At 40.5% G+C, this 20,120-nt stretch overlaps 2 protein-coding genes across 3 annotated transcripts; one reads left to right on the top strand and one right to left on the bottom strand.

Moving 5' to 3' along the window:
- Positions 1-648: 648 nt before the first annotated feature.
- Positions 649-8,984, top strand: samd1a (sterile alpha motif domain containing 1a). The gene is made up of 7 exons (XM_089018061.1): positions 649-1,405; positions 4,590-4,944; positions 5,520-5,650; positions 5,739-5,796; positions 6,264-6,351; positions 6,427-6,541; positions 8,291-8,984. The coding sequence occupies exons 1-7, from the start codon at positions 1,016-1,018 to the stop codon at positions 8,435-8,437; spliced, it is 1,284 nt and encodes a 427-aa protein (XP_088874187.1). The 5' UTR covers positions 649-1,015; the 3' UTR covers positions 8,438-8,984.
- A 201-nt stretch (positions 8,985-9,185) lies between these two features.
- Positions 9,186-18,975, bottom strand: tecra (trans-2,3-enoyl-CoA reductase a). Of its 2 annotated transcripts, none has more exons than XM_089018064.1 (11): positions 18,728-18,975; positions 17,512-17,563; positions 17,395-17,439; positions 17,209-17,312; positions 14,464-14,579; positions 14,264-14,369; positions 13,980-14,052; positions 13,454-13,497; positions 13,312-13,369; positions 13,154-13,242; positions 9,186-11,622 (listed from the first exon to the last, which is right to left on the bottom strand). In XM_089018064.1, the coding sequence occupies exons 1-11, from the start codon at positions 18,872-18,874 to the stop codon at positions 11,449-11,451; spliced, it is 1,008 nt and encodes a 335-aa protein (XP_088874190.1). In that variant the 5' UTR covers positions 18,875-18,975; the 3' UTR covers positions 9,186-11,448. The 2 variants fall into 2 exon arrangements, with proteins under 2 accessions (XP_088874190.1, XP_088874188.1); XM_089018062.1 differs by having other exon boundaries at positions 18,376-18,975.
- Between the last annotated feature and the right edge of the window lie 1,145 nt (positions 18,976-20,120).

Below are 20,120 nucleotides of genomic sequence, written 5' to 3' on the forward strand. Positions count from 1 at the left end.
TGGAGCTTGTGTTCCACCAAGCGAGAACGGAAGTCGTTTTTTTGCATTTATTTGTCTTCAGGTGTCATGTGTAAAGGAAGACACGCTTTCGCTTTGCTCGACGAAATGGCAGCTGCTGTTTTGAGAACAAGAGGGCGAAATGAGCCAGACATAGCTGGCGTGACTAATGCATAAGTGGGTTTCATTTAACAATTGTCATTCAAACCCTGATGTATTTTCTGAGCTTTTATTTTAACACAATGTGGTAATTGTCGCTTTCGATAGCATCTCACATTCGTGTAAATAGTCTTTGTCGTGAAATGTTGTTTAAGGTACGCTTCAGGCGAAGTAGAAAGCGACCGTGCGCCCCCGCCCTCTCAGTTGCTTCCAATCGTGCGGTCATGTTTTTTTTTCACGCGTCGCCACTTCACAAATTTGCGCCATGTAACTTGTTCGGTCCACCTTAAGCGCACGAGGTAGACGCGGGCAGCGTCGACTGAAAAGAGCAGGCTTGCCTGACATTAACCGAAAAATGACTAAATCATCCTTCACAATAAAAGTATTATAGATACAACCTTGGGGTCAAACAGTTTATTTTGATTCCACTTCCCGGAAGCAGGCCTTAATGTTACTCAAATTCACAACCCAGTGTTAAAAAACGTATCTTAATACACTGTCGATCGTCTCCGAGCGTCATGTGTTATTTAGAACACGTAGCCCGACGAGGGTACCACCCCCACTGTGGCACTCTTACTTTCTGACTTGCTAAACGTACCCCCACTTTGTTCAATCGCGCGTCGCCGTAAACTCGACCCAACAGGAACGTGCGAGCGAAGAAAGGGCGGGCGAAACTTTTGGCCTGAAAATCTTCCGTTCCACCTTAAGCGCACGAGCCAGACGCAGGCAAGCGTACGGTCGAAGGTTTCCGCTTCTCGGCCGCTGCAACTAACGCTCGAGAGAGGGGAGACAACCCCACCGCTCCCCCGTCGCCCCCTTCCCCCCAAAAATAATAGTGTAACACATAAAGACAAGGAAAATGTCCGACGCCAAGTACCGCGAGTGGATACTGGACACTATCGACTCGCTGCGGTCGCGAAAAGCCCGTCCGGACTTGGAGCGGATCTGCCGAATGGTCCGGCGACGCCACGGGTGCGAGCCCGACCAAACATGCGGCGAGCTTGAGAAGCTCATACGCGAACAGACGGTGCTCAAAGTCAACTACAAGGGCTCCATTTCGTACCGGAACGCCGCCAAGGTTCAACGGAGGTGCCGCAAAAAGGACGACGCCGCGACGGCGTCCTCTTCTGCGGCGGCAGCGACGGGGGCGACGACGTCTGCGGCGGCCGTGAACGACGCCAGTCACTCAGACTTAAGCAACGGGGACAGTGCGCTCGGCCCCGCGGACCCGGACGACGACGACGATGAGGTAAATCACGTTTCTTTCTTTCTTGTTGAATTATTTTTTTTACAGTTCAGTATTTACGTCACAGATTGGGGGAAGAAACCAAACTGGGCATCCCGTTTTAATGTACCGTTTATTCAAATTATCTCAACGCGTCTTTAATGTGTCTTGAGCGGGGAGTGGTTTGCGAGTGTACCCAGAAAAGGAATGCCGCAAACGGGGAGCGGCGGTTGAGCGCTACCGCGGACCACAGAGAGGAGGGTGGGTAGAAGGTGCGCGTGCGAGAAGGGTAACGTCGATTTCTCACTCGTTTCTGCTTGAAAACCAACCAAACTGACTCACTAGTGGTTGTAAGCGAGTCGCTATGGCCAGAATCTGCATTTTGAGCTCAAAATGAGGTCAAAACTCGGCGTTGCTGGAGCTTATGGTGGGGCGTCGGTCAAGTCATCGTGGATGCGCGAGTCCAACCCGGAAGTGCTGTTTCGCTATTAAATAATTATAGTTGAAACTCACGAAGAAAGCTTTTATTTTGACACACACCGGGACGTCCGTGTGTGTGTAAAATTTAATGACCAAGGACTCGGCCGCAAAAAAAGTGCCCAAAAATATAGAAGATGCTAAGTCTGCGCTTTTTCGAGCGTCATTTGTGATTTAAGGCACGTTTCAGACATGACGACATTATAAACCTTCTACCCTTACTACCCACACGGCCTATCATTTTCTAATAAGTAACATTTTAGCGACTCATCCTGTGCATATGCAGTATTTTCGTGCCGTGGAAGTGGCATCTGCGTCACTTTTGTTTTGAGGGAGGCTGGCGGGGCGGACGTGGACGCGTGACTGGGCGATGGGTGAAGTCGTCTATTCTCGGGCACTGTACATCGGCGATTCTGGATTTGATTAGAGTATTTCCAGATAAAAGCGGTGGTTTGATAACTGGGAACGACAGCAACAATACGCTGGCTTGTTTGCTTGCTCGGGACGCGCGGCCGTCCGTCCGATGAGTGTTAAGCCGCGGTCACGTCGAGCCAAAGTCCTAGACAAAAAGACAGAAAGGCGGGGGTGGGGGCGCTAAAACACATGTTGTGGATCACTCTGATGTGAAAACTCGACGTGTCCGACAGCGGACTAGTCCAACGTCAAATTAGAGCTGCTAGCGCGTCGCTTTAAAGGCAACCACTCGTTCTCGGTCGCTTTTGCGCCCCCCTCCCCGCCCCCACCTTCCCCCAAAACGCCCTAGTCGTTCGCACACGCACGCACAATGGCGACACGTTCAAACTGCATGCGCACCACGGCGGAAATGTGCGCATGCAGAAACGACCTCCCATCGGCACTTTATGGCGATCGACAATGAATGCATCGACCGACGAGGATGACCTCGGGTGTGTGTTTGCAATTCCACACGATTCTCGGTCGGTGTTTTTTTTCTTCAGGGGCGTTTGTGAAAGTTGCGTGAAATGCGGCGAAATGGGAGGAGTGGTGGAGGCGTTGCGCGCTCCTCGACAAGCAGACAGCCAGCTCGCTTACGAACCGCCCAGTCGAAGAAGAAACGTCCGCTCTACTCGTTTTTCTCACTCTTTCTTCTAAGTTGTGGTACTTGTGAGTCAGAACTAATGATTTACAACACACAGGGGTCACATGTGCACGAACATTTTTTTAGAATTCAGACGCGTTCAGACAGACAGCCCCACACCCCCACCTCCCTGCAGTCGTGTCAACAATCCTACAGAGTTGAAAGCACTCGGGACGAGCAAAGATTTTCTTTCGTGACGTGCACAATGCAACCAGAAATTGCCAGTGTTGTTCGTGTTTTGGAGACGGGAAGTGATACAAACACCAAAAGGACAACTCAACTTTTATCTCAGTGAGACGTTTTGTAAAAAAAAAAGTATTGATAATAATAATTTCATTTACAAGCACCTTTCAAAACTCTCAAGGTCAATTTACAGTCACAGGATACGTTTTTCAATGGGTGAGCAACAGCAGCCAATCGCGCAGGCTTCACTCAAATAAGTAACTCAAATAGATAGAAAGCTAGCTAGCTAATAGATAGTAAACTAGATGGCGATAGAGCTAATAGCCAGCTAGATAGCGATATAGTTAATAGTTAGATAGCTACATAGCTAGCTAGCTAAATAGCTAGCAAGCCAACCAGTTAATAGATAGCAAGTAGATAGCTAGCTACTTAGCTAGCTGATATTGCCATTTTTACAGTTCAAGCAAATTTGTTATGTAGCACACATTAAAAGCTCCGACTTATTGTGTAAAAGTACTTTCCAATGTTCTACAAAGAATAATCATTACCGTGTGTTGAATTTCAAAATTCACTGTCATTCACAAATGTATTCGGGAATTAAAAATATGAGGGAGAGCGCCATTCCCAAATTTGTTGGGGTTTTGTGTTTTCGTGCTTGGGTGCCGATAAAGCGCTGGCATGGCCTCTGTCTTTTACAGAAGGCGGCAGCATTTCCCTTTTTTTCATGTTAGCGCCATACACACACACACACACACACATATATATATATATATATATATATATATATATATATATATATATATATATATATATATATATATATATATATATATACACACACACACACACACATACAGTAAAGTCTCGATATCGGTTATATCGATAGTACTGCTTATTACGATACTATTTCTATGAACGCAAGGAGAAAATTTACATGCCGCAGGATCGGATATATCGATAGTCCGGTTATATCGATATTTTTTCAGACTCCCGAGAATATCGATATAATGAGACTTTACTGTATATATATATATATATATATATATATATATATATATATATATATATATATATATATATTTTTATTTCAAGCTCATATAACTTCAGACCCATATAACAAAGTATTGAATGGCCCAAAAAATGTCTGAAGACTGAACGACACAACTGCCCAAAATATGCTTCAGACAAAGAACGTTACATAGTGCAAAGTATAAAAACATACAGTATGAAAGCATATATGATATATCTACTGTATTTTGCGGTGTATAAGGCGCACCCAAAAGCCTTGATTTTGTTCAAAAGATGACCCTGCGCCTTATACGCAGGTGCGCCTTATATGTAAAGTAATATTGAGCCACAACATATCTGGCTACTACTGTAAGCAGCCGCCGATTACATTTCCCCGCGCTCCCTCATAATTTGTCCTCGTGTGTCCACTGTTCACTCTTCCAGGCCGACACCTCCATGGCCATGGACACAGACAGCAACATGGACGAGGAGGGCGGCGAGGAAAGTCGGGACGGCCAAGACAGACCCTCCCCCGGCCCCGTTTGCATGGCGACGCCGATTGTATTGCGAGCGGCGTCCGCACCTTGCTCGCCGTCTCGTGCTCGGCCTGTGTCCGCCCCGGTTCCTGGTCCTGCCCCCGCCGCCACTCTGGACTGTGTCATTTCCTTTCAAATGGCCGCCGCCAAGCCCAGCTCCTTGCCCCCCTCAAGTCCCAAGACCGTCACACACCACGACTACGCCAACGGGATCAACGGCTGTCCGGTGGAGCACCCGGACAAGGGATTGCACATAGATAAAGGTAACGTGACAAGAATATCTTTTTTTTTTGAAGCTGATACAACTCAAATATGATCTTTTTCTCTTGTTTCTATTTATACGTAATTGTATTTTATTTATTATTGTATCTAAGCTTGTCTGTGACTGTAAAGTGTCCTTGAGAGCACTTTATTTGCTAGCTATTTGCTATCTATTAGCTATGTAGCTGGCTTGCTAGCTATCTAGTGAGCTATTATAATAATAGTAATAATAACAATAATAATAATAATAATAATAATAATAATAATAATAATAATAAAATAATAATAATAAATAAATTTCATTTATTAGATATCTGGCTGACTAGCTATTAGCTATCTATTAGCTGGCTAGTCTGGTTGGCTATCTATTAGCTAGCTATCTAGCTTTCTATCTATTTCAGTTATTCCGTGTTGAGTGAATGCCTGCGCGTGTGGCTGCTGCTGCTCACCCGCAGAAAAACGGATTCTGTGACTGTAAAGTGACCTTGAGTGTTTTGAAAGGCACTTAGAAATGAAATGTATTATTTATTATTATTATTTTCCCATACACAACTCTACTCCCGCGTTTGTTTATCAGCATGTCCAGCGACAGTTCAGCCCGTCCCCGTCTGCCCGAGCGCTCCCCAGAACAACGTAAAGGAGGAGGTCAAAATGGAAGACAGCAGCCCCCTCTTAGACCAGCTGGTACCAGACTACGCCGTGCAACTGGTGAATAGCGTGGCCCCATTTCTGCTTTTTATGTTGCTGTGTCCTATGTCGCGACTAGACGCTCTCTGTGTTTTATTTATTTATACAGGAGAGGAGCGGCGACGCATCCCAGGCACGAGCGCCGACGCTTTCATCGTCGGACGACTGTGAGTTTTGGAGGAAAAAAAAAAATCAAGAAATTGAGCAATATGATTATTTCATTGCTTTCTATCTATTTGAGTTACTTCCGGGTTGAGTGAATACTGGCGAATGTGGCTGCTGCTCTGCTCACCCGCAGAAAAAACGATCCTGTGACCGTAAAGTGACCTTGAGAGTTTTGAAAGGCACTTATAAATGAAATGTATATTATTATTATTATTATTATTATTATTATTATTATTATTATTATTATTATTATTATTGTAGGATCTGTTGTTGTTTGCCACTTGGCCACTGGGGGGCAGCATAACGCACGTAGAAAAACACAATGTTAAAATTCTTGCTCACTCTGTATTTCAACGTCACAACTTGGATTCACATCACTTTCCATTCGGCACCTTTTTGTTCAGTTAGAATTTTTTTTTAGGAACACTGCAAGCCAATATCTGAATCAAGCTTTATTTTCTCCCAAAAGGCACCCCAAAGAAAAACGGGGACGCGCTCGCGTCCTTGGTGCAAGCCGACAGCGTTCATGTGAACGGCGATGATAAAACCGATGATCTGTAAGTCAAACTTCCAATGTCGCCTTTCTGAAAATGTGTGGAAATCAAATCAATTTCTTCTTCCTTTGGTGGCAGCTCGGAGAAGAAGGCAAAGATGAGTCAGAACTTGCTGCAGTGGACGGTGACCGACGTGGCCAGTTACTTTGTTGACGCCGGCTTTCCAGAGCAGGCGCTGGCTTTCAGGACACAGGTGGAAATATCATTTTTGAAAAATCCCCAAAACATGAAAGATATATAAGATTTTAAAAAATAAAAGCCACAATAAATTATTGAAAGTAGTAATCAAGACTTAAATTAAAATTCAATTTTAAATAACATTTTCTGATTTGTATTTTTTATATTTTATATTATACTGTTTTTATTATAAAAAATAAAAGATTTGGAAAATAATCCCCAAAACATTCAGGGTATAAAAATATTTTAAAAAATAAAAGACATGATAAATTATTCAAAGTGAAGAATTAAGAGTGAAATTACAACTGAATTTTAACTTGACTTTTTCTGATTTGTATTTTTGATATTCACATACTTTAATAAAACCACATTTTTTATTATTATTCGAAATATATATTTTTAAAAATCCTCAAAACATGAAGGACAACATTTTTTTAAATAAAATACTGAATACATTATTTAAAGTAATAATGAAGCTTTACATACCATAATAAAACCACGTTTTTATTATTATTCAAAATCTAATTTTGTTTTAAAAAAAACAACATGAAGGGTATAACAAAGATTTTTTTTAAATAAAAGACATGATCAATTATTTAAAGTAGTAATCAAGATTTAAATTAAAACTGAATTTTAAATGACTTTTTCTGATTTGTATTTTTTATATATTTATACAGTATAATATAAACCTGTTTTTTATTATGAAAAATAATAACTTTTGTAAAATCCCCGAAACATGAAGGGTATAACAACTATTTTTTTTAATATAAAAGACACAATAAATTATTTAAAGTAGTAATCAAGATTTAAATTAAAACAGAATTTTAAATGACTTTTTCTTATTGTTTTTTTATATTTATAAACTATAATAACACCATGTTTTTTATTATTATTCAAAATTTCATTTCTGAAAAATCCCCAAAACCTGAAGGGTATAACAAAGATTTTTTTAAATAAAAGACATGATTAATTATTTAAAGTAGTAATCAAGATTTAAATTAAAACAGAATTTTAAATGACTTTTTCTGATCTTGATTTTTTTTATGTTTCCATACTCTAATAAAACTACATGTTTTTATTATTATTAACAATAACATTTTTGAAAAATCCCCAAAACATGAAGGGTAGAACGATGAATTTTTAACAACAAAAAAACACAATAAATGATTTATAGTACTTGAGATTTAAAATCAAACTGAATTTTAAATGACTTTTTCTGATTTATATGTTATATTTATATACTATAATAAAACCATTTTTTTATTATTATTCGAAATAATCATTTTTGAAAAATCCCCAAAACACGAAAGCGATAGAGATTTTTTTAAATAAAATACATGATAAATTATTTAAAGTAGTAATAAAGAGTAGTAGTAGTAGTAGTAGTAGTAGTAGTCATAAAAATAAACATTAAAACTGAATTTTAAATGACAATAAACATTAAATAGCCAGCCATTAAATTTTAAATTAAATAAACATTAAAACTGAAATTTAAATGACTTTTTCTGATTTGCATTTTTTATATTTATACATTATGATAAAACCATGTTTACTAATATTGCACGTATTTTATTCAATTTTATTGTTGATTGGAATGACAAAATGGAGTATAATTAAAAAATAATAAATGTAACCATTTAATCTTCAAAAATTATTAAAAAACATTCATTCAATTTCTTTAAGGACTGAAGGTCAAGGTCATTGATTAGCTCCACGTAGCGTCATTCATCCCATCCCTAACGCCGCTTTGCGCGTCTACCTACAGGAAATCGACGGCAAGTCGCTGCTACTCATGCAGCGTAGCGACGTGCTAACCGGCCTCTCCATCCGACTGGGCCCCGCACTCAAAATCTACGAGCGCCACATCAAAGTGCTGCAAAGGAGCCACTTCCTGGAGTGCGATGACCTCTGATGGAGTGCACTGACTGCGAAAAAGAAGAAAAAAAAAAAAAAAAAAAAAAAAACAACCTCTTCCACTAGGGTCCCGCCACAGAAGAAAGACTCATGGATGAAATTGAAAGGACCAATGACAAAGCAATCATCCTACCTCTCATGTTCCTCACCCCCCTCCTGTGCAAAAGGAGCAGTGGCCCTTTAAGAAAAGCCACAGGTGCACTTCCTGTGGAGTTCTTGACTGCGGATGCCCTTGCCTCCGATTCTCTGCTCCCACCAAAGTCTTGCAGGTAAAATAAACGGCGCGCATGCATGCAGTTTTCTGGCGTAGCTGCTAGACGTTCCGCGTTTATCTCTGTGGCTCATCATTTTACGTTATGAGCGGCGACAGGCGTGGTCAATATTCCATTGACAAATGGGCAATTGTGACATTTTAAAGGCCAATCCGTTAGACCACATGCAATATTTAAGATTTTCTGTATTAGTCTGCCGTTTTGTCTATGTTGGAATACAAGTCATCCATTTGAAGTGTGTAACATTCCACTGGGTGACATAGTTTTTTTTTTTTAAATTAATCAATCCATACTTCACCAATAAATGACATGCCTCTTTGACTTATTCGTTTAATTATTGGGTGGGCAAAACAAAAATGACACATACGTTTGACAAAAATACTCTTCAAAAGTACAGTATTACCTCCCATACCAGCCCACAGGTCAAATAATTATGTACACTAGCACCTTATATAAACACTAATAATCGCTGGATACCCAGACTTTGAGGTTCACATTTGACTAACACACACACAAAATAGGAAAGAAGCAATTTTGCAAATGCCAAACCACAACGATGCAGGGCTTCCCTATGCTGGTCAATTTTTTTTTCTCAATCATCAGCACATATTTATGAATAGGCAGATAACAACATATTTACAGCGATACCTCGGTTTACAAACCCCTTGGCTTACAAACCTTTCGGTTTATGAAGGTTAAATTTATGACAACCTTTTACCTTGGCATACGAACTATTTTTCGGGATACACACGGAGCGCCACAGAGACTGATGTCATTCGCAAACGAGCCCGTTCTTCTAACAAGGAAATAGCAGCCGACTGTTTTTGTTCTCTAGTCCCCGCCCCCAGTCTTCGGTTAAAGCCACGTGATTGGTCAAGAACGCAGCAGTGAGGGGAGGTGGTTTAAACATTAAAGAGACAGGCAGATGACAGAGAGAGAGTGATAAAATGAATCAAAAACAATAGAATTTGGACTCGTTTCAACTTTGATAGTTCAAAGGCAGAGTGTAGACTGCAAGGTTAAAATGTCCCATCAATCAGGCTCCACAAATAACCCGCACAAGCCATCTGTACACTTGATGCAAAAAGCTATCAACCCAGCTAGACAGAACACAATTGATGAGGAACTAGATAAAATTATCTCAGAGAAAGCACCTCCAAGGGATCATTCCTCAAGATGGTGAAAGAAGAAGGTTATGTTCCTCATCAAGTGTTTAATGCTGATGAAACCGGCCACTCCATTCCATCAAGCCATCAACGACCATCACAAAGGTAAATAAAATAACTTTATTATTAAGTACAGTTTCTTTCTTTAACTATAATGCCATAGCACATTTATTATACATAAAATAAGGTGTATTTTATGTAGTTTTAAGGCTTAGAAAATTATGTTTTATGGGAACCTGGGTACGGATTATTCTCATTTTAATGGTTTCCTATTGGAAATTTATTTTTGGGATACACACTTTTCGCCTTACACACTCTGTCTGGGAACCAATTAAGTTCATAAGCCAACGTATCACTGTACTTGGTTGTTTAATTTCACTCCTGATAGGTAGGCAGGTAATTATTTTGATATAATTGTATAATATAATTGTATATAATTTTGGATACAATTAACTGTTCCAGCACACTTTTTTTGTTGATAACAGCAGCAGTCATTCTTTCAATAGTAGCACCAAAAAATAAATAAAATTAAGACTTTAGTGCAGTGAAACATGCGTGTAATGTCTAATAGGGCTGAACAACTAAACATATTCAAATCAATATTGTAATGGAAAATAAAATAATAAGGCGACCTTCAAAAAAATTATTAAGTCATTCACTGCCATTTGCGAATTTATTCGGGAAAATTTGACGTGGAGTGCCATTCCCGAATTTGTTCAGGTTTTGGTTTTTCTCGCTGGGAGGTGCCGATAAAGCACTTGTCAGACCTCTTTTGTACAGCCGCCCCCATTTCAAGCGCAGATAACTCCAGACCCATATAATTTAGAAATTTAAAAAATGCAGTTCAATTCTTTTTCAAAATTGTTCAACTCTATGTGTAACAACAACATGTTGCATTGGATTATTTTTTTTGTATACATTTCATACGGCACTGGGAGCACATGTAAAAAAATGGCCCCTGATAGCAAAACAGCTCCTGTATTTTGTTTTTTCTACTTCTTCCTTTCCTTTCCTCTTCATTTCATCACTTTGCTACTGTGAAATGTCAATTTCTCCACTGCGATACGAATAAAGGCTAATCCACAGCTAGCTACTGTATCTCTTCGGCATATAGCTAGCTAGCTATTAGCTATCTATTTGCTATCTATTCGCTAGGTATTACCTATCTATTTGCTAGGTATTAGCTATCTATTCACTAGGTATTAGCTATCTATTTGCTAGATATTAGCATGCGAATCAAACATCTGAAGATGGAAGACACTGATTCGCTGTGGCGACCCCTTGAAGGGAAAAGCCGAAAGGAAAAGAAGGAGAAAGAAGAGAAGCTATCTATTCGCTAGCTGCTAGCTATCTATTAGCTAGCTAGCTTTCTATCGATTTGAGTTAGTTCCGGGTTGAGTGGGCGTGTGGCGTGTGTGGGTACTGCTGCTCACCCACAGAAAAACTGATCCTGTGACTGTAAAGTGACCTTGAGAGTTTTGAAAGGTGCATAGAAATGAAATGGATTATTATTATTATTAATATTATAAAACAAAATGTCCCCCATCCCACCCCAACCTCCATCTTGTGTTCTAAAGGATGAAAGGCAGCATGGGGGAGCGTAAAGTGGGATAGTCCTTGAACTCCTTCAAGTAGGCGCGGTGTTTGCCTCGGGCCCACACGCTCATCTGTACAAAGGTGGCCAGCGTGAAGAGCGCCACGGGCAGGCACTGCGTCATCACGCTGAAGCCCATCCACGAGCCCACCTAAACACACGCACGTTGAGGGCAGTTTTGATGTCATATTTTCCCTCCAATGGGTATTCATTGATTAATTGTCACCTCTGACTATATAGAATCAGTTGTTCTTACCTGTCAACATTTTCCCTGTATTTCATATGTTTTTTATAATTTCAAATAATATACGACAACTTTTATACGAAAAAATGACAATTGTCTCCCAAAGAGCATTTTGGCTCCAATCCACTTTCCGGTATCGGCTTCAACTCGAATACAAGACTTCATGAATATTCAGTGCGAATTTTAAAAAGTAAAATAGAATTATTTACGGTGGAATCTTTGTAAAATACGTTCAGTAGAAGTCATTTGAAGTGATTTGACAAACTACGGACACAACTTGTCGGGAGGTGTCGGTTGTCCTTTCACTGCTGGTAGCCAACACCAATGCTGCCCCCATCGCGATTATTGTCACGGCAAAACACCCAAAATAAATCAGCAGTCGTATATCCTGAGCCTGTAAAGTGTCCTTGAGAGTTTTTAAATCGCTTACAAATAAAATGTATTCTTATTATATATTTTTTTGATCGATGCGTACGATCGGATTGATTAAAGTGCGCATGTGTGGCGTCACAGGTTAAATTTAGTATTTCCGCATGTGTTAGCGTTTTTTTTTTTCATCATTTCAAATATGTAGGGCGTACTTCAACTTTTATACGAGAATTGTCATCATTTTATAAGGGCAGCTATTAGCCAAGGTTGACAGGTATGGTTGTTTATCCAAATTATCAGCCAGGACTTCCTTTTTAGCAGTTTCAGCAAAACATGACCCGCCAATGGTTATAATCATTAGTTATTATTAAAATATGTATCGATGAAAAGGTTTCTTCAGCCGTCATCTGTACTTCTTTGAAGGTGTCGGACGTTTCGCTTCCCATCCAAGAAGCTTCGTCAGAAAACTAAAGTCTTACTGGTAGTTTCAGCCCTATATATATGTATCCCTACTCAATTTGGATCGTTCGTACAATAGACTGCTTAGGCAACATAGGATTAGTCATGCTGATGAGGCGATACCAGGGCAAATTGGGCAATCAGGCCAGTCGTCAGTCAGGACAATAGAAGGGATTCGTCCTCTGCTCCCCCCAATCTGAGAGCAGGGACCTATCATAGCAGAGTCCTGCACGCCATGTCTGGACAGTAGGGAGATATATATATATATATATATATATATATATATATATATATATATATATATATATATATATATATATATATATATATATATATATATATATATATATATATATATATATATATATATATATATATATATATATATATAGGGCCGAAACTACCAGTAAGACTTACGTTTGCTGACGAAGCTTCTTGGATGGGAAGCGAAACGTCCGACACCTTCAAAGAAGTAGAGATGACGACTGAAGAAACCTTTTCATCAATGGACCATTCCTGTACGACTGAGAGTTTACACAGACGTATTACAATATTTAGATTGAAAAAAAACAGCAACAAGTGGAATTCTGTGTTTTTCCTTGGCTCTTACCTCATACGTATAGTTTGGACAAGACACCAACCAGAAAATCCATGTGAAAGGATTCTTTGTTGGGTACGGAAGCTTCTTAACTTTTGAACCTGAGATGACAGAAAACATTCTTTTTAACTTGAACACAAATCTAATATAAGTGTTGTCATATGACATACCCGGCTGCTTGAGGTTACGAAGGGCCATGTGGATCGAGAAATTTCCAACTTGGCAAAACTGTACATACCCCCCAAAAAAACAAAACATCCAAGCGTAAGTAGTTTATTTGATTCACCACATGGATTTTCGTATTAAACCTACCAAGAAAATATAAAGTCCAAGATTCACCTGCTGCTCCCCATACACTAAAAAAATTGAAATACGTAAATATATAATAAATACAATTTAAAAAACATCCATCCATCTCTATATCCATCTCTATATCAATGACCGTATTTGCCGGTGTAGTCGCACCCCAAAAAAAATAATATCTGACTATCTAGGTAGCTATCTGGCTGGCTACTGAGCTTGCTACCTCGCTGGCTATCTATTTGCTGTCTATTAGCTATCTATCTGGCTAGCTAGCTATTAAATATCTCGCTAGCTATCTATCAGCTATCTAGCTAGCTTTGGATCTACGTATTTGAGTTATTCCGGGTTGAGTGAACGGTGGTGCGCGTGGCTGCCGCTGCTCACCCACAGAAAAACAACAGATCCTGTGACTGTAAAGTGACCTTGAGAGTTTTGAAAGCCGCTTATAAATGAAATGTATATTATTATTATTATTATTATTATTATTATTATTATTATTATTATTATTATTATTATTAGATGAGGTTGCACTTACGTGGTGGCGTGTAGAGCGGGTGGTTGATGTAATACGCCATCCAGGCTGCAGCGCACCAGTAAAATCCACAATTCTGCAATAATTGCCATTTAAAGTTAGTGAACCATTCTCCCTTTTATACCGCATTTTCCAGTGTGTAAGGCGCACTGGAATATAAGGCGCAGGGTCATTTTTTGAAGAAAATCAAGGCTTTATACAATGGAAAATACGGTATTTGGATTATGCAATTCGTCAAATTCATATTGGCCATCACAATGGGTGATTTTCAAATATTGCGGAGTCACCTTAAATATGTTCCGGAGGGGCATGGTCCCGTGCGAGATACGGTGAACAAACAACGTCTCCAGAATCCTCTTGATGTAATGCAGAGAGTGACAGAGGCAAGCAGAACTGTGCGAGAGAAAAAAAAAATCCACATTTAAAATCTATTGAAAATAAATCAATAGGGGGCATAAGGGGGCGGGGTAAATAGAAATAGACTGACTGTACAACCCAGTTCTCGCTAGTGGTGAAGTCATGTTTTGAAGCATAGATGAAAGGGAGGCGAAAGTAGAACATCAAATAGATGATGAGTGGGCCCACGCACTCTGCCAGGAACACCTGTCAGGCGAACAGTGTTATTGATACACGAGGAGCATCTTTCACAGATTGAGGCCACAAAATTACAAGAACATCACACATTCAACAATTAAGTTTTTTCGGATGTTTGCCTGACTTGCTGTACTCTCCCAAGGAAACTGGTCAAATTCCCATTGGGTGTTTGATCCATGAATGCATCAATAATTACCTATTAGTAAATATCGCTGAAAAGGTTTATTCAGACGTCATGTGTACTTATTTATAGGCGTTGGACATTTCGCTCCTCATCCGAAGAGATTCGTCAGCGAACTTAAGTTGTGCTGGTAATCCTGGCCCTATATATATATCCCTATTGGACAGAGGCAGCGGTGCCAGACCTCTGCTCTGATAGGTCCCTGCTCTAAGGTTGGGGGAGCAGTGGACTACTCCCTGAAGCTAATCTGATTACTTCTTTTGTTCTGTCTCATTACCTCTAATGTCTATACCTGGCTCTGATTGCCCCACTAGCACTGGTATCACCTCATCATCATGACTAAGCCTATGTGGTAACGACCTAAGAAGTCTGTTGTAAGCACGGTCTAAACCTCAAGGTTTAAGTTAGACCAGCACAACTTTGGTTCGCTAACAATGCTCTTCGGATGAGGAGCAAAACGTCCGACACCTTCAAAGAAGTACAGATGACGGCTGAAGAAACCTTTTCATCAATGGCCCACTCCTGTACGACTCAGAGCCTACGCAGATGTACTAGTAAATATAGAATTTCTTCCAGGCCACTATTGTGAATCCCCAGCTTTGCCCCAACTCAGGTGCTACATTGCTAAAAGTTAGCATTAATTCAACGTCTGACTTTCTTAAACGTTTTGCTCTTGTCATCTTAAAAGTGAGGATCACGACTTGGTTTCACAGTTTTGTTCATCACTTGAATCTTGGCTATCCGGTCTCCTTTGAGATGGTCTCAACCCTTCAAGATCTTGCTAATGTTTTATTCTAAACCGCATTGACGACCAACATCTTTGATATCCACAAACTCTCATTCAACTTCTCAGTCATTGCACTAAAATAGTCGCTGATAAAGGTTTAAAGGACAACCAACACCATTTTTTTGTTTCCTAACTGACATCAGAAAAACGTTTTATAGCATCTAAAATACCCAAAACACGCAGGCTGATATTTTTAGTCAAATGCAAAACCAATAAAAATGTCCCAAAACTGCCACAAAATGAGCTCAAAAACTGGGCAGATTCAGAAAGTCCCGCCCCCTTGTTCGTGCTCGTCACACCAGGATACTCCTTCACAAACTGCCTTGCTCCAGAATCAAAACAATTGCTTCAGAGAGTTCAGATTCGGAGATGATGCTTTCTTGTTCCTAATCCATTTATGAATATGAATATGAATATGCTTCAAATAGTTCTGAAGAGGAAAGCATAAATGTTTGCAATCGATTAGAGAAGTCCTTCTGTATCAATTCGAGCCGTCTGGACACCAATGTAGCGCCCATAAAATGCACAAGATGGCGTACAAGCTCCGTTGGAAATGGCTGGGAATTTATGTAAACTTACACATTCTTCATGCGTGTGACCGCAATTGGCTGCGACACACAACGATTCACCATTGCGTTATTTATGTAGTTTTCCTTCTAATTTCGCCATCAACACGATGTTTTAAGACCAAACAAAGTACCCAAAATGCATTGTGTGTCGCTTTCTCAGTCCGGGGCGTTCCTTCAGTGACGTAGGGTGAGGACTCGTCACCAACTCAAAAACAAGACTTCCTGAATATTCAGCGCGAGTCTTAAAACGTAAAATATTGCTATATGCGGTGGAATCTTTGTAAAATACGCTCAGTAGAAGTCATTTGAAGTGATTTTACAAATTATGGACACAACTTATCCGGAGGCGTCGGTTGTCCTTGAAGGAAAGGGAGCGAATGTGGCGGCAACAACGTGGGGGAGACGAGAGACCCAGTTGCGGGTTGTCGGATAAGCACCTCGGAAAGAAATGCTGGTCATGAGATTAGATGTCCCGAGATAGATGGACACGGTGGGAGATGAGAGGAAAGCAAGCGGCCCCAAATGGATTTGTAGGTGTCAAACTGTGCGCTGGTGAAGCTGCTGAGCGAGGAGACAAAGTGACTCCTTGGATTTGATGTTCCGGAATATACAGTGGCAGACTTTTCATTTGGTACCTGGTCCTTTAGAGGGGATTTACCCAACTTAAGCCTTCTCTTAGCACCACCGCTATCTCTACACGATTATAGAAACCATCAGCCATAGACAAAACACAAAACCACAGGAGTTGCAGTATGGGTTTTCTCCTGGCTGTCTGGTTTTCTCCCACATGCCAAAAACATTTATGGGCACGCTGATTGAACACTCTAAATTGTCCTTGAGTGTCCTTGAGTGTCCTTGAGTGTGAGCATGGTAGTTTATCTATGTGTGCACTGCGATTGACTGGCAACCGATTCAGAGTGTCCCTCCGCCTATTGAATGAATGTGACTGGGATAGGCTCCAGCACGCCCGCTACCTTTTTGAGGATAAAGCGGATCAGAAAATTGATAGATGGACGGACGGGCCTCCAAGTTGATATTTAATCTGCATCAAAGAGTTCAACACAATTGGCAGCGGGACATCCATGTCTGTCGTGAACTCACAGTCCCCCATGTTAGTTGTGGTCCAAGGTCACTGAAGTAAAAGCTGGTTGTGGTTCCCACAGGAAGTGTTTGAAGGACTTCCTCATCCCGGAGACACTTTGTTTCTGAGACAAATAAGCACCACTCATTGAAGATCTGGTTCCAGATGACCCCCGATACTATTATAACAAGAAGTGATGGACCTACTCGGATCCAGGCGTAGGGATTGTCTTGCCGGGTACCACTTGGGATCTGTCAAAACGGACACACCAGAAGTGAGATGTTGTCTGGTTGTCCCTTTGGTCAGTTTTTAAATATACATACATGATTTGTGAAACAAAGATTTAATATCCAAAATTGTGGCAGTAGGCTCTACCTGAAATCACAATGCAAACAAAAGATTGATGGTTGTAACAGCAATGCAGTAACATAAGTAGCATTTGTAGCGTTGTCGCATTATGTAAGTGTTGTAGTCGGACATCAGGAAAATAGGAAGAGGTAGTAGTTTCAGCCCAAAGTTTTAGTCTAGACTTGGTCTTACCCACCTAGTCTTGGTCTTCGGCTTCCGAAATAATTTTGGGCTGGTGTTTGCCTGGGCTAATCAAAAGTCTATGTTTTCGTTTGGGATTTATCCTTCAAAGTCCTCGCAATTACCCCTCAAAGGCTTGGTCTTTGCTTGATTTTAACCCTCCTGAAGTCTTGGTGTTGAATAAGTCTCAGCCCCTTCAAGTTCTGGCCTCTGCTCAGTCTCGGCTCCCTTGAATCTTGCTTCTGACTTCATCTCATCCCTTCAAAATCTTGGTCTTGACTTTGTCTTGGCTACTCAAAATCTTGGTCTTGATTACGATCCTTGTAGCTAGCGATGTGTGGTGTCTTACTCAGCTTGGCAGTCTTCATTAGAGCCTTTCTTTCAATTTGTGGACATCGATAATATACTCTTCTGCTGCTGTCATATTTAGTACACAGCACTTTTGTCCAAAGTAACATACTGAACACAACCGCAGAAGCCATCCTGGGAGGTGCCAAACAGAATCGTAAAAACCCCTAACGTGCTTCACATTCTTCAACTGTCTTAGTTATGTAAGGTCGAGGACTTCAAAGATCTGCGGTCATGACACATGATTTCACAATATTTAGTCATTCTAAAATAAAATAACCAAATTAGATACTGACCAAAACTCTCCTTACCTTGTCCAACAGGAGAAGTTTCTCTTTAGTCTTCACATCTACAATCTCCACTTCAAAGTAAACAATCCTTTTGGGCTTTTGGGGTGGTTTGGGTTTTGGTCTCGGTCTGGATGGAGGCTTCTTCACAGGCTCTGAACTAATCACATTCTTTGCCTCTAAAGCGAGGGTATCCATGATAGCCAAAAGTCAGCCGGTGGAATAACCTCCGGCGCTACTGATCTTGGGGTCTGTCGCGAGTGCTGCGTGAGTCGCCTTTAACTCCCGGATGGTGGACTGCAATTATTTTCGCAGGTTTGTGTGCTGAGCTGGTAGCCAAAAAAATAGTGCAGAAGAACATGACACTGAGCCTCACCTGAATAGCTTGGACTGCAACTTCTGTCATGCTAGGCAGAGGCGCTGAAGACGAAACCGGAGAGCCACAAGACATAATCCACAGAGCGTCATTTGCTAGGCTAAATATAAGCCGCCTGATTTGCTCTTTATACAGCAGCTCGGTCATAACCTTGGGAGGACGCGTACAGTACACAGTCGAGCCAGTGACAAATACCGACCCGTGGATGTTGGATACAGGTCAACTGTCTACTACTTCAGAAGACACTGCTCCTGTATGCTCTGATTCTTGAGCAGGCCTGCTTTCATGTCCGATCTGGTGTGATGCAGAACCTCTCATGCCAAAATACACCCCCCACTCCCCACATTTCTCCCTCTTCTAACCTTAGGAACACCCATCTACCTATTCTTTCCATGTCTTCATGGAATGTTCCATTAATAATGTCCCCTATGCATTACCCATGCTGATTTTACATTAGCAACAAGTAAGCAAAGGGTAAATAAGTCTGTTTACAATACAATACAATACATATGGATTCATAAAGCACTTTAAAAATAGCTGAAGCTGGAACAAAGCGCTTAACATGGACAACTATCATATACAGGAAATAAATCAATCACAAAGATAGTAGAAAGCACTAGAGTGTGAACATTTTTCCAAATATACATTCATGGAGCAAATAACAGCAAGTGGTTGGGGGAAATGTCCATTAATAGATGAAAACGCTAAACCGTGAATATTCAGGGTCTATTGTGTTAAAAAAAAATAAACCCTGTGTCAGGCAGATAAAAATCAACCCTGTTATACAACTGTGAGTTATTGTTTCAAATCCTACATGTTAAGTTTCAGAAATCGAGAGATTTTCGTACCAGAGGCTCTGTAGTGCATTTTAAAATAATGTGAGCGTTACAAGAGTGTAAATTAAAAGTAAATATTTTCCTTTCGGCTTTTCAAAGGGGTCGCCACAGCGAATCAGTGTCCCCCATCTTCAGAGGTTTGATTCGCATGTTTGTTTTGGCCAAGCTTTTACATCGGATGCCCTTCCTGACACAACCCTCTGTATTTATCCGGGCTTGGGACCAGCACAAGAAGACTTATGTCCCTTTGTGGCTACAGAACAAGCAATTCTCAGTAAAAAGCTCCCAAACACAAAATGGTCATCAGCACAGCAACATTCAAGAGCAAAACTATACTCACCATTTGATGACAATGCTCAATTAGAAGTAAATAAAACACAAACATGCTTTCATTGTTTGTTTATACATTCAATTAGTATAAAAATAAATTTTATTTTTTACATTTTCTTTTGCTTCACCTTACAAATGAACTGTATTGTGTCAATCGTTGCTTTATGTAGTGAGTATTGTCAAAATCTGGAGTCTCCCGACCAAATTGTGAGACTTCACATCTATGT

The sequence above is a fragment of the Hippocampus bargibanti genome, linkage group LG17, assembly GCF_051943395.1.
Source record: "Hippocampus bargibanti isolate YZ-2025 linkage group LG17, ASM5194339v1, whole genome shotgun sequence".
Classification (NCBI taxonomy): domain Eukaryota; kingdom Metazoa; phylum Chordata; class Actinopteri; order Syngnathiformes; family Syngnathidae; genus Hippocampus; species Hippocampus bargibanti.

Bases quoted from the DNA above. Each gene is read 5' to 3' on its own strand.
- samd1a (XM_089018061.1), top strand. From the start codon at position 1,016: ATGTCCGACGCCAAGTACCGCGAGTGGATACTGGACACTATCGACTCG. The intron at 5,797-6,263 runs GTGAGTTTTGGA...TTCTCCCAAAAG, and splicing joins GCTTTCATCGTCGGACGACT to GCACCCCAAAGAAAAACGGG. The intron at 6,352-6,426 runs GTAAGTCAAACT...CTTTGGTGGCAG, and splicing joins GATGATAAAACCGATGATCT to CTCGGAGAAGAAGGCAAAGA.
- tecra (XM_089018062.1), bottom strand. From the start codon at position 18,549: ATGGATACCCTCGCTTTAGAGGCAAAGAATGTGATTAGTTCAGAGCCT. The intron at 17,313-17,394 runs GTAGGTCCATCA...TATTTGTCTCAG, and splicing joins ATCCCTACGCCTGGATCCGA to AAACAAAGTGTCTCCGGGAT. The intron at 11,623-13,153 runs GTAAGAGCCAAG...GCGTGTGTTTAG, and splicing joins GTCCAAACTATACGTATGAG to GTGGGCTCGTGGATGGGCTT.